At 31.7% G+C, this 14,075-nt stretch overlaps 1 protein-coding gene across 1 annotated transcript in view; it reads left to right on the plus strand.

Moving 5' to 3' along the window:
* The window catches only part of CASD1 (CAS1 domain containing 1), a 48,074-nt gene that overhangs the window by 18,124 nt on the left and 15,875 nt on the right, over positions 1-14,075 (plus strand). Inside the window, exons 6-11 of the mRNA XM_019729718.2 lie at positions 3,088-3,132; positions 3,564-3,687; positions 4,882-5,096; positions 6,739-7,161; positions 8,201-8,290; positions 13,507-13,626. Coding sequence (XP_019585277.2) covers positions 3,088-3,132; positions 3,564-3,687; positions 4,882-5,096; positions 6,739-7,161; positions 8,201-8,290; positions 13,507-13,626 — 1,017 coding nt within the window. The remainder of the gene's footprint in view (positions 1-3,087; positions 3,133-3,563; positions 3,688-4,881; positions 5,097-6,738; positions 7,162-8,200; positions 8,291-13,506; positions 13,627-14,075) is intronic.

Raw genomic sequence — 14,075 nt, forward strand, 5'->3', positions numbered from 1 at the left:
TACCTAAGATTGATTAGTTGATTGGTTTTATTTATTCAAAGAGTATATATGTATTGATTATTTTTTTTTTACTGTTTCCATAGTAAGCTGCTAGCCTGAGAATACAAAGATCCATATTTTTATTTATGTACTATTGCTAGCTTTGTGCTTGATATTATGAATGTGGCTGGGAATTAGCCCCATCCTCAGCCCTTGTAGAATTTCCACACTAAGTGACAGTGATTTTCTGATGAATGATGATATGCTGAGATGAAGGGTAACAATAGATTGAGCACAAAGGACTATGAAAGCACCATGGATAGAGGCACTTAGGATGGGAGTTGGTTAGAATGTAGGTGATAATCTAAGAAAGCTTTAGAGAGCAGATATTTCCAAAGAACTATAGGTCAAAAAGATGACTCGTATAATCATATAACCTATAGAAATCTAAAGGCATACAAGCAGAGTTGAATTTAGCCGACTCAACTGTTATTCAACAGATATTTACAAATCTAGACACTGTTAACTGTTAATATCCACGTTAACTAAAATAGAATTCCTCTCCTCAAAGAGCTTCTGGATGAGTGGCAGATATAGGTAATTAAGGTAGCAATGTAGTGCCAAAAATAAGGGAATTATAAGGTACAACAGCATTACAGAGGATAGGCACGAAATGTAATTTTTAAAGTTTTCAAAACTAATTTTCAGATAATGTGACCTTAAAGGCGAGGGTTTGGAGTGAGAAAGAAGGGTTTTCCCGTGCACAGGAAATAACATATGCAAAGATGCCAAAGATAAAAGTATATAGCCTATTCAGGGAATCACCAGAGGTTTTAATGTTACTGGAGCTAGAATTCAAAGTGCTCCTTTATTTCTGTTAGTTTTGATTTTTAATATTGTGTGCTTTATTTTGGGAGAGCGTTGAATAGAGATGAGGTAAGCAGACACTAGTTTATGAATAATGTCCTAAGCTATATTTGATGGGGTGTAGATTTACTTTATCCATTTTCTGATTACTTCTTAATATTCAGGATGTGTTTTCTAAAAGTAAGGATATTGGGTTGAATTTATCTTGAGGGTAGTGGAGAACCATTGAAAGTTTTAAACCGGAGAATGATGTGATATAGTGCGGTAGTAGTAGGAAATGAGACTAAATTGTGAAGAAACCAACAATTTAGATTTAAATCCGTAGGTGAATGGTAGTCATTAAGAAGTCTGAGCTACTTAGATGGATTTGGGGAGTCTTGGTATGGAGTGCGGTCATATTTGAAGTTGCTTGAGTGGAAAAATGGAATAGGCAGAGAGTTTAGAGAATAAAGAAGAGAGTTGAGGAATGGAACTATCCAAAAGATTCTAAGAAGGGGCGGTAAAAGTGGTAAGAGGAAAAAGTAGGAGAAGAATAGCTGTCAGGTAACACAGGGAAGGAAAGAGTTTTAAAAAGTGAATAGTCAGTAGTGTCACTGTAGGACCTAGATAGGGTAGAATGAAGCTATACGACTTGGCAATCCAGAGTTCATTCTAAGAGCAGTTTTAATGGACTGAAGCCCAAAATCAGAATGTGATAAATTGAGGCATAAATGAGAGAGAAAGAAACTAGCATAGTGAAGGCAGAATGCTCTTCCAAGTAACCTGTTGGCTAAAGGTGTGAGGGGGAAGAATTTGAGAGTGAGACAAGGTTAAAGGAATATTTTTGAGGATAAAAATGATTTAACACTTTGTAGATTGTGGGAAGAAGAGTGGAGAAGGCAGTTGACACTGATAATATGAGAGTTTAAGGAGCTAATGGATATAACCCCTGAAAGTAAAATACGGAGGGGATATAGACATAAAGGGTTAGCCATTAAGAGGAATAGGGACATATTTTCTTTATTCACTTGTCAGAGGAAGATAGTCTGGGAGAACATATGGATGAAGTTGTAAGAATGGAGGAAGGAAGGGAAGGCAAGAGCACACAAGCTAGATGAATTCTATTTTCTCTTTGAAATTTGAGAAGAATTAGACTTGCTGTGGCGAGGGAGGAGGCAGCCAAGAGGGACCTCTATAATGAAACTATTTGGGATAAGCACTGTGAAGAAGGAAGAGACGGAGCCACCTAGGGATGAGGAAAAACTTTCACTAAAATAACAGTGTCAAATGAAGCACTTTGTACTTTCTCTTAAATTAACTCATTTTAATATAGATTCTTGCTACTCGTGAGATAGGCAGGAAGATATTATATATATCTTATAAAACAAGGGTACAGACTCAGAAAGGTTGGTTAAGGGTGCTATACTGGAAATGGGAATATCTCTGAAGGGAAATAGGTTAATTTTGTTATTTTTCTCTGCTTTTATAGCTTTCTGTAAAAGTACTGATGACTTTTATAATAAGATAATAACTCATTTTAATTTTACATATGGGTCTAATGTTTTTCTAATTTCTTAGTTTTAATTGTTTCTTGTGCACATGATTGTAATGTCAAGTCTTCTATGTTGTGGAAGGTACATTGAACTCAGGAGTGAGAAAACTTAACTTGTAGCTTTGTCTCTGTCAAGCTTCAGCTATAAACCATTCTGAGTACAATTGGCATTTGAGGAGGATTTCGACCAAGTTGCTTCTTATTTTCCCCCACATTGTAGTCTATAATAACTATCAGTTTATTTTGTTCAATACATACTGGACTTAGCTTTCCCAAAAGATTATGTTTCTTTAGGGCACTGACCTTACATTTTATTTAATATAAACTGTATATTTTATGAATACTTTTAAATTGGCCGACATAATATACTAGTGTTTTACTCTTAGGCAGTTTACTCAGAATTCAGAATAATATTAGGCCATATTAGATTTCCATAGTGGTTTTTGGTTTTTGCAGTTTTTGTAAAGAACACCAAAGAATTAACCATACGAGCCTCATGCCATCGTGACTAACCATATAACCATGTAAGGTTTTTTTAGGCATTGGTTGTCCATCTTGTTATAATAAGAATCCAGTAAGGAACTCTAGAAAATTAAAACACATTTAGAAGGAAGAAGACCTGAAATTTAAGGGAAAAAATTAAGTGATGTTACTTATATTAATTCCCTCAACTGGATAAAACACTATTATAAAGATTTTTCTTTCTTTAGGATTCTGTTGCAAAGCCCCATGTGATTGTAGCAGGAGCTGCCACAGTAAGTTATTATCTGTATTCTTACATAATGACTTTTGTTTCATATTTAAAGACATGCTAAGCAAAAATTAACTTACGTTAAATAGAATTCTTGATTGTACTTATATTTCAATTCCTATTTCTATTATAATTAATGAGACTGATGGATTTTAATAAAAAGTTCTGAATGATCTTAGGAAATTAGTTGTTAAATGTCAATATTATTTTATATCTAAAATTATATTCTTCTTGAACATTATATATTGAAACTCTAATTTTTTATCAGCTGTTTCTAACTGCCTTTGTATATTTCATGAAATAATTTGACCATAATTCTAGCATTGAATAAAAATGGGAATTATCTTAAATAATAATCTTTGTTACAATAAATTACATACTTTAAGTTTTCTGTGATAGATGCTGAATTAATGCGTAATTTTTACTTCGTCTTAGTGGTCTATCAAGATTCATAATGGCAGCAACGAAGCGCTTTCCCAGTATAAAACGAACATTACCTCCATAGCACCACTTTTAGAAAAATTGGCGAAGACTAGTGATGTTTATTGGGTCTTACAAGGTAAGGAATGAGTAATGAAAAAATGTCATTTTGTATTTATTTTGAGGCATGGATTTTTATTATCTTCTATTTCAAGAAGCAAAATTACCGCTTTATGAGAATAAATTTTGAAATAAGGTTTGCAAAATTAGAATAAATTTGAGTTATTTTCTTTCCCTTTTTGAACTTAAGGAACAGATTAATATATATAATATGTAAAAAATAAATAATAAATAAATAAAAATATCCTCCGAGGAACCCCAGCAGACAGAATGGCTGCAGAATACATTCTTAAAACAAATGAGATACTTCCTTCTGATTATTTGTTTTTTACAAAGTATATTTATTGTGATTGGGAAATATAGGAAAAAATTATTAAGTCTATTTCATAATGTTAGATTCATTTGAAAGTAAATATTCTTTGGAATTGACAGAATATATTTAAATTCATACCATCAAGGTTATGCCTGGTAATGAAATTCTTAAAGAGAAAGTTGACATTAGATCGACTCATTTCAGGAGTTTATTGAATGTCTATTACTTAATGCCTAGCACAATATGAAATGCCTTGGATTCTTTAGCAATTCAAGTTATTTGTCAGCAACTCATGATTATTTCCAAGTTGAATGTCAAGTTGAGAGAAATAAAAGCGCTGGTGATAATTTGTTCCACAATCTCTATTTACAGACTCATTGTTAACCTTTCTCTTACTAAAATGAGAAAAAGTTAAATTTAAATTGTTTATGATAAATGATAAGAGACCTTGATCCTCAATATCACCTCTTAATTGTGTGAACAAAGTTTGCAAAATTAAACAGTGACAGGAGGAAAAAAAGATTGGCTGCTATTCTTAATCAGGCAGTCTCCTACAATCCAGTTTTAAATTGCCTTACCCAGTATAAGCCAACATCCAAAAATTTTAAACTTTGAAGGCATACTGGAACATAAAAATGTTTCCTGAAAGTTGTGTACGTAAGAGAGGTGGGATACAAGTTAAGTCTACGGGAGATATTGATTGATTCAAAAATTGAATATAAGATAGGAAATCTATTGCAAATCTTGGCCAGCTTTATTTAAAAGTGAATTATTAGGTGGTTGGAATCCTCTGAACTTTAACAACAAAAGATGAAATGCAGTCAACTAAGTTGTATGACCACAATTTCTACCAATAGGGATTTTTTTTAATGTGTTTTTACTAATGTGTTTCATGTGCAGATCCTGTTTATGAAGATCTATTAAGTGAAAACAGGAAAATGATCACGAATGAGAAGATAGATGCCTACAACGAAGCTGCAGTCAGTATTTTGAATAGTAGCACGAGAAATTCTAAATCAAATGTTAAGATGTTCAGTGTTTCCAAATTAATTGCTCAAGAAACCATCATGGAATCTTTGGATGGCTTACATCTTCCAGAATCAAGCAGAGAAACTGTAAGAATTCTTGTGTCTGTCAGTAGAGACTAGAGTATCTATGACAATGGTCATAGCTGTAACTCACTATAAATGTTAATTTATTTCATTGCAATCCTGATTACTTGTAATTATTCTACCTAAACATACATCTAGAAATAAGTTTGCTTTCATTACTGAGCTGAATATATGTGAGAGTTTTAATATACTCTAAGAGAGAAAGAAGTTATGGAAAGGAGGAAATGAAACTTCATTTATTGAGTGCTAGTTCTTAATATGCCTTGTCTCATAAGAAGTTTATAAGTTTTCATGTTTGAAAACAACTGTTTTATGTTCTTACCTTTAACCTTAAAATTTAAGCTTCTGTGAAGAGCACATTTTTTAATATGTAGAATAATTTTGATTATTTCTTTATAGTTCTTATACCCTAAACATTATTCAAGATACATAATAAATACTGAAAAAAAATCCATATTAACAGATGGAAAGGGATGTTAGTTTAAGTATGAAAGAGAGCTGCATAATTATGAATTTTCACACATAGTACAAATAGATATTATTTAGAATTGTTGTTTTCTTATAAAGCAGTGATTTCTTAACTTTTTTTGAGGATTGCATAACCTTAAGTGTTTGATATGAAGCAGTGGTTTTGTTCCTCTCATACAGAAAAATGCATGTTTGTGGATCTACACACATGGTTCTTGAACTACTTTAAGAACCTCCCGGAACTAGTAGTTAAGAACCTCCCGGAACTAGTAGTTAAGAACCTCCCGGAACTAGTAGTTAAGAACCTTGGGAGGCAGTTTGTAGCAGTATCTGCAAGAGTGCCAGGCACAGAACCTCCTGAAGTCTCAGGGCTAAAAGGATGAGGTTTTCTAAAAGGTTGAGCACTTTGAATGTTTATGCTTAAATAATACAATCATCTTAGAGTTCCAAAGATGCCCAGACTACAAAGTTTTTATAAAAGTCGATTTGACTGAACCTTCAACTAGATAGAATCTTGACAGTTTGCCTAGAATATTTTTATTATAATGAAACCATGTTGAAAATTCCACATTTTACTTAACATCAGAAATCTTAAAACTGTAGAATCCTAAATAGTTCATAAACTGTACACCAAATAAAAGGCATATTACAAATATTATTAGCTAAGTGTTATTTTTTGTGGCAGTTATTTTACATTTGTTTTCTTTTTTCACATCTAAGGACTGGGACTCTAAAGTATCCTGGTATCTTCTGTATTAAAAGTCTGCTAATTAAAATTCTTTGGTCTTTGACATCTCTCAGTATTTTTTTAACTGAAGGCCACGAACCACTAGAAGCCATGAAATGAATATTTAAAAATATATAGGGAATAGAACAGAAAAATGTGAGCGTGTATTTCAGGTAGTAGGATAGGCATTGTTTCCTATATATGTGTCTGGGTTATATTATAAAATGAATTTTTCACTATAGATCATAGCCCAAGAAGTTCGAAAAGCCCCAAACTAGCTATTACAGATTGAAGGAATACCATTATTTGCATGAGCGTTTGGGAAATGTAGCAAAAAATAAAAAGCATTTTGGTTTCAGTGCTGAAAAGTCGGTAGTATTCACAGGAGAAAATCTAATGCAAAATGCATTCCTGACAAGATAATAACCAAATAACTTGATTTGTTCACAGAGTGCAATGATTCTCATGAACGTGTATTGCAATAAGATTTTGAAGCCTGTAGATGGTTCCTGTTGTCAACCTCGGCCTCCTCTTACTCTCATACAGAAGCTCGCTGCTTGCTTTTTCACTATATCTATTATTGGATATTTAATTTTTTATGTAATACATCGTAACACTCATCGGAAGAATAAGTCATGTACTGATTTGGAAAGTGGAGAGGGAAAGAAAAATATTATCAATATCCCTGTGTCTCAATTAGAAATACTTTTACAGTCTTTTTGCAAACTTGGCCTGATTATGGCTTATTTCTATATGTGTGACCGTGCAAATCTGTTTATGAAGGAAAACAAATTTTATACACATTCAACTTTCTTTATTCCAATTATCTACATCTTGGTTTTGGGAGTATTTTACAATGAAAATACTAAAGAGGTAAGAGTCATTTTCTTTTTTAGCTCATTTTATCTTTCTTATCTCATTACAAACTCTAGATTTAAAAAAATATCATGCCAGAATATACATGCATGTATATAGAAGAGGACAAAGGAATATTGTGGTTGTACTTTACTAAGTGGACTCTGTTGCTTTTTTGAAACAATTTTGAGGAAGTTCAAAGAGTCTGGTGAAGATTGTTGAAAAGTTGGAAAATAATGACCTATGAAAAGATGTCATGGCTTAGTGTTATTGTGCCTGCACGGGGATGGAGAAAGTAGAGGGGCTCCCAATTTTATAATAGTCTTCCAACATGAGTTACTATTATCTTTTATAAAGTAAAAAAGTATAATTATGTTAATAAATGCTTATGTGCACCAACATTTTATATTTATATATTTATCCGTCCGACATATATACACACAAATTAGAACTTACATAATGTGGTCACTATTTACAATATTCTGAATTTCCTATTTTAGCATTGCTGTAATTGCTCAGAATATTAGTGTAACTCCTTTATAAGGAATGATTTATTTGCATTAATAAATTCTATTGTAAGAAATAACTCATATGAGGATGATTAATCAGTTCTTCATCTCCAGTGAGAATATCCTAGGGAAAATAAACTATAATAATAGAGCTTTCTTTTCTTTTCTTTTTTTTTAGCAATAGAGTATAAGAGACCTGTAAGATCTTTCCTAACTGAAATCCTGATTTTCTTAATGAAAATTATAAAATGTCATTTTTTTCATTTATAAACATGTCATAGTTTAAATGTAATCTTAATATAACATAAAACATAAAATCTTTTAGTTTATATTAGTTTTCAAATTTATGTTATATTTTAAATAGTTTTATTATATCTTTTATCAAGAAATAAAATGACAACAGTCTTTCACTGGTTTTACCCCCAAGGATCTTTTGACAAAAGCATTAACTTTACATCCCATAAGAACAATTTTAACATACTTAATATATACTGTCCAAATAATAGCTTCATGGAGAATTTTAAAATAGATTTTGGTTCTTTACACAGACTAAGGTATTAAATAGAGAACAAACAGATGAATGGAAAGGATGGATGCAACTTGTGATTTTGATTTATCATATCTCTGGAGCAAGTACAGTAAGTATTTTGAAGTTAAGATTATATAGGAAATAACATCACTTTAATATTACTTTAAGGACACCAACTTTTTTGTGTTTTATAACCTCTACCATTTAGAGACACCTCTTATTTCTAGCCCAATGTTTTTGCTTTCCCATTCTTCTCCTACCACCTGACTCTTTGAGAATGCATAGTTTTAAAAACAAAATAAATCTTTTTTTAAAGCTAAGGCAATAATTTATTTGTATTTACTTGTCCTTAATTTTAATATAGTACAAACAGCTGGTAATCTAAGGATATTATTTCATATAATCCTGTTGAACAACTAATTTAAAGTTACTAAGAATCTTTGTAGATGACACTTAATTGCAAAGGATTTAGAATAGGCAAGTTACTATGAAAAGAAATCAAATTAGATGATTATTTTACATTCTACCCTTCACCATATTTTAGGAAGTTTGACCAAATATTTTTAAACTTTTAACGTTTAAAAAGCTTAGAACTCTCTTGCCCCAGTGTTCAGAGAACTCAAATACTGATGGACTGCCATTGTAGACCAGGTAGGATGTGCCATATTTTCAAAGTATTACCTTCTCCATAAGTTGGAGGACCCTTCCTTTGCTCACCCAGTGCCTTCTGTACCTGAAAAAAATCATTTTTTCCTTCTCCCTGTGTGTCTTAAAAGACTTAGGATCCTCATGGTCTGGGAACACCTTGTCTTTAGCAAGGGTAGAAGCAATGTAGTCAGAGTTGTAACACTTCAGCCACATTACAATTAAAACAGCTTTTGAGGGTGAACCTAGGTATCTGATAACCACTTTACACATAAGCTTTTATAGTGATGATACAAACTGATTTCCATCAAATACATCGTAAAAATTTAAGAAACTCATTTATAATTTGGGAACTACTGAACTGTTTTATTTGCTTATATAAAGCACATGACTTTAAACAGTATTCAAACAGAATCAATGATAAATTGAGATGACAGAGAAGTGTTGCCCAGAAAGAAGAGTTTTTAAATTTTCATAGCAGCAGTTAAGAAGGCAAATAATACTGGGATTTTCCGATATCTCTAACAATTTGAAAGTAATGTTAATCTTCATTAAGCCTCTATTATTTTGAAAAATTGTTGGTGATTTTATGGATTGTTTGAAAAGCAAAAAGCAAAGGAATTAAGTATATTTTTTACTGAAATTATATGACTATGATATGTGTATTTGTGGCAGCAGTGAAATTTCCTGTGACTGAAAGGGACCTAATGAATTCAAGTAGCTTTGGAAGAGCAAAGACAGTAAAAGAGATCCGAGTCAAGGAGAGATGAAGATAGTAAAATTTAGTTTATAAAGCCCAGTTCAGAGTTTGTAGAATAAATGTGGCAGATTCTCCCAAAAGTGAGTAGAGATGCATATTGAATCCTAGAAATATCTCTGACGTATGAATAAAGATTAAATTAATTTGGGGGGGTTGTTTTAAGAAAATACCACTTAGAGACATAATTAATTGCTGACATATTAAAGGGTAATGCTACTGTAAAAAAAAATCAGACAGAAAGAATTAATGGCAGATTAAGTTCTCAATTCAGTGATTTCAGAAAGGATTTGGATCATAAAAGGATGCAGGCAATTTGGCATTCTAGTATAATCATTTGCTAAGCTAGCATTCTAATACATCTTAGACTACACCCAATATATCCTCAATTACAATTTAAAAAAATCCCTGTTCTGGAAGGACATACTTTTCATTAACAGATCATTTGTTATGATTAATTAACATATCCTTGTTCTTTTATACTACCGGATTTTGTGGTTAAAAGTTACCTGTATCTACATCAGCAAAGCATTATTAGCATGGGCTCTAACGTATTTTGGGACTTGATTCTTGGATATTTGAGAGATCATCTTCATTAAAATGTCTTTTTAACTGTCACGATTATTTTAATTACCTAATCTTAATGTTTTTTATTTTGAGTAAAATACGTCAAACTTTAGTTGTGCCGTGTTTTTATACTAAAATAGAAACTGTGTCAAAAATCACAGAGAATTATTAAAATAGTACAGATGGTCTGGCAGATTGCAATTGCTGGTATACACATTCTTTTAAAACATAATTTATATCTAATATGACTGAAATACTATGGATTTAACATGGAAAGTATAGCAAAGTAGTTATATATAGTAGATGGTTTCATGTTCCATTGTGGGTTTTTCCTTTGAGAGTTTGTAAATTAGTTTTATAAAGGGACCTGAATGAAAGGTCTTGATGGAATAATTTGTGAGACTAGAAAAAGAACAGAACCAGAAGTCAGCCTAGCTACTAATTCTACTGAAGTTGGAATTTAAATATATTTTTAATACTGAGTTTTTCATGTAAATAGCACTTAGCTCATGAAAGACAAAAAGAAAAACAGTTTAAATTAAAAGATTAAAGAGGAATGACAGCTAAATGCAATGTGTGGTCATTGATTCAATTTCCTAAATAAAAACAAAAAAACATTTTCTTAAACCATAAAGGACATTACTGGGACAATCAGGGAAATTTGAATATGGATTGTATGGTAGATACTGTTACATAAATTCCTTGGGTATGATAATGATAATATGGTCAGGTAAGAAACTATTTTCTCTTCTTAGGAAATACTTGCTAAAATATTTAGGGATGATGTCATGTAGTCTGAAACATACTTTTAAATGGTTCAGCATAATATATATAGGTGTCCATTATACTATTCTTGCAACTTTTTGTTGGTTTAAGCTATCTTAAAATAAAAATTTGGGAGAATTATTGAAATCATCCAACATTGGCACAAACTTGGCAATTCACTGTGATAGTGTTTAATTCAATTTAAATAAATTGTTTTTCCTGTTTAAAGGTAATAACCAAATGCCAATTTTGTAGGCCCAGCCTCAATTTTGAAGGGACTTGAAAGCATGTTTTATGGACAGTGGTTAAAGTAATTGGGAATGGTTAGCCTAGATTTAAAACCTGTTTTTAAATAATTGTAGCACTCTTAGATGTAAAAGTGATTAAGCCTGTGCATACGGCTCTCAGTTATGGTAGCCAGTAGCCACAGGTGGTTATTGAGCACTTCCAACAGAGCTTTATCAGAATTGAGATGTGCTGTACTACATAAAGTGAAATACAAACCAGATTAAGTATGAGTAATTACAGTAAACATACTAAGTTGAAAAACTTAGTATTTAAAAAAGACAATAAAACACCTCATTACATGTTCGAATGATAATATATTAGCTATATTGAGTTAAGTAAAATATATTTATTAAAATTAGTTTCACTTATTTCTTTTAACTTTTTAAATGTTCTGGTAGCCATATTAAAAATTTACTGTGTGGCTCGCATTTTATTTCTATTGCATAGTACTGTCCTAGAGGGCTGAAGTTGGTAGTTTTATAGAGTTAGATTTCAACTTTTCATGAAAAGTAAATTTATAGCAGTCAATGACCTTCTGAAAATGGAATGCATTGTCTTGGGAATTTGTTTTCTGATACTATTAGTGTTCACATCCTCAAAGGGAGCATATTAGAGTACATTTAAGAATGAAGTAAGGGCACAAGTTTAGATAAATTCGATAACTCCTGAGGTTATTTCAGTAGTACATTTCCCACCTTCATTGCTGTATTCTAATATGTTATACCCTCATTGAAAATTTCTGATCTAATGATGAGATAAACATTTAAAAACTAATGATGAGGAACAATAAATAAAAACTCTGATATATAGATAGTTGGTACTGTAATAACTCAGAGGAAGGAGAAATGACTTTCATCTGAGAGTAAAGACTGGAAATTTTGAACAGGGCTCTAAAGAAGAATAGGATTTGAATAAACAAAATGTGGTTGGGAGAAGAACATTTCAGGGTATAGTAAACAGGTAAACAAGGGAGAGGTGACAGGGAAGCACAGGAGGACCAGTTTAGGAGACAGAGAATCTAACAGTTTGACTAGAGTGGAGGCTGTGTTAAAGAATTTATGAATTATTATAAATTCAGGGTTTTCTTCCTTCCAAGAAAAACTATTATTAACCCTAAGAAAAGGAAAACGTTCAAGGATGCATTCAAGAATATATGCAAAAAAATGCATACATTCAAGGCCTTAGAAAGTCTAGTTAAGGTGTCTGCTTAATTATTGTATTTTATCTTACAGAGCATCACTTGGGGAAGCACATTAACTAAAGTGGCCATAAGCAGTGTTAATGCTGGATAATTACAAAGGTGGTCACATTAGTCCATAAAATAGAAGCCAAAAAAATTTTTACATCAACTTAGTAATTATCCTTAAAAGAATGGCCTTATCATTGCAAGAGTTGAATGTTACTTAACAAGACTTTTAAAGATCATTTTTAAAAACAGTGCGCTAGTTATGTTGTGTAGATCATGAATTTGCACCAAAAGGACCATTGCTTGGTGGACAAGTGAAATGACAGTGTTCTAAGGTTATGATACTTAGGACTTGTAAATGAGATAATATTTCCAGTGACTCCATAAAATACATACTAGAAATGTTGTATTTAATTCAACTTAGAAGTGAAGATGTGATGCTCTGAAAAACTATGGTAAGTGATTCTAAGGGTCTTGGTCATAAGGAAACATTTATGTAGGAATGTAAAATAAAATTGTTTTATAAAATCAGAGTGAGAAGGAAATAATATTTCTAAATTATCTTTGCATATGCTTTTTAAATATGTATTTTTTGCTAAACAATTAAATGTAATTAGTCATGTGACAATTTTATTTACAAGTCTAAAGTCAACTTAAAGGGGCCAAAAGTGTAGGATTTTTGTTTCGTTTTTTTTTTTCTCACTGGGAAAATGTGAAATCCAGAGTAAACTTGGTATTCAGCGTATATGGTGATTAATTATTATAGATATCACAGGTTTAATTCTAACTGAATGAAATGTACAAAGTGCTTTATATTTATTAACTCATTCATTCCTCACTTGAGGAAAGAAGTGATAGTATCGTTTTGCAGTTTAGAAAACTCAGACAAAGTCACATAGCTAATAAGTGACAGAACCAGAATTTGAATCTAGGTCTATCTGATTTCTACATTTTTTTAACCCCTGCTATGATGCCTAACTTTTGAGAATAAATCTTTTTATTGAGCTAATGCCAAATGGCAATGTGATCCATTATCTTGGTTAAATGTACTGGTTATGAGAATTCAAGGTATGGTTAGTGCCGGTGTGTATTTTACAAACATATATTTTGTCAACAGTTTTTGCCCGTGTACATGCACATTCGGGTTCTGGTCGCTGCATATCTGTTTCAGACGGGGTATGGACATTTCTCATACTTTTGGATCAAAGGAGACTTTGGAATCCATAGAGTATGTCAGGTAGGAATGCATTCATTTATTTTCTTTTTCTGTTTTTCATTTCAGCATGCGTTTGTGCCTAATTGTTGAGAAAAATATATATATACATATATATAGTTATTTTAATGAATAATTTGAATTTATGAGATAGCACTTTAAAGTTGTGTTATTTCTGTGTTCTATGGTTAATAATTCGAGATAAATAATTTACTACTGAGGGAAGAGAAAATGTAAGTGAGATTAATGTATAATAAAAGCACTAGTACGTAGGGGACAACATTGCTGATTCACTTTAGTTTCGTAGACATGTACAGTTGCCTGGGATGGTTATAATATGCTGTTTTCTCTCTCTAAGAAGAGGATTAATATTTATTAAATTTCTACCTTGTGCTGGGCAATTCCTGAACATTATTTTATTTACCTCTCATTACAATCCTGATTTGTGATCTTCATGTGTACAGAGGAGGTCA

The sequence above is a fragment of the Rhinolophus sinicus genome, linkage group LG09 (assembly GCF_036562045.2).
Source record: "Rhinolophus sinicus isolate RSC01 linkage group LG09, ASM3656204v1, whole genome shotgun sequence".
Lineage (NCBI taxonomy): Eukaryota > Metazoa > Chordata > Mammalia > Chiroptera > Rhinolophidae > Rhinolophus > Rhinolophus sinicus.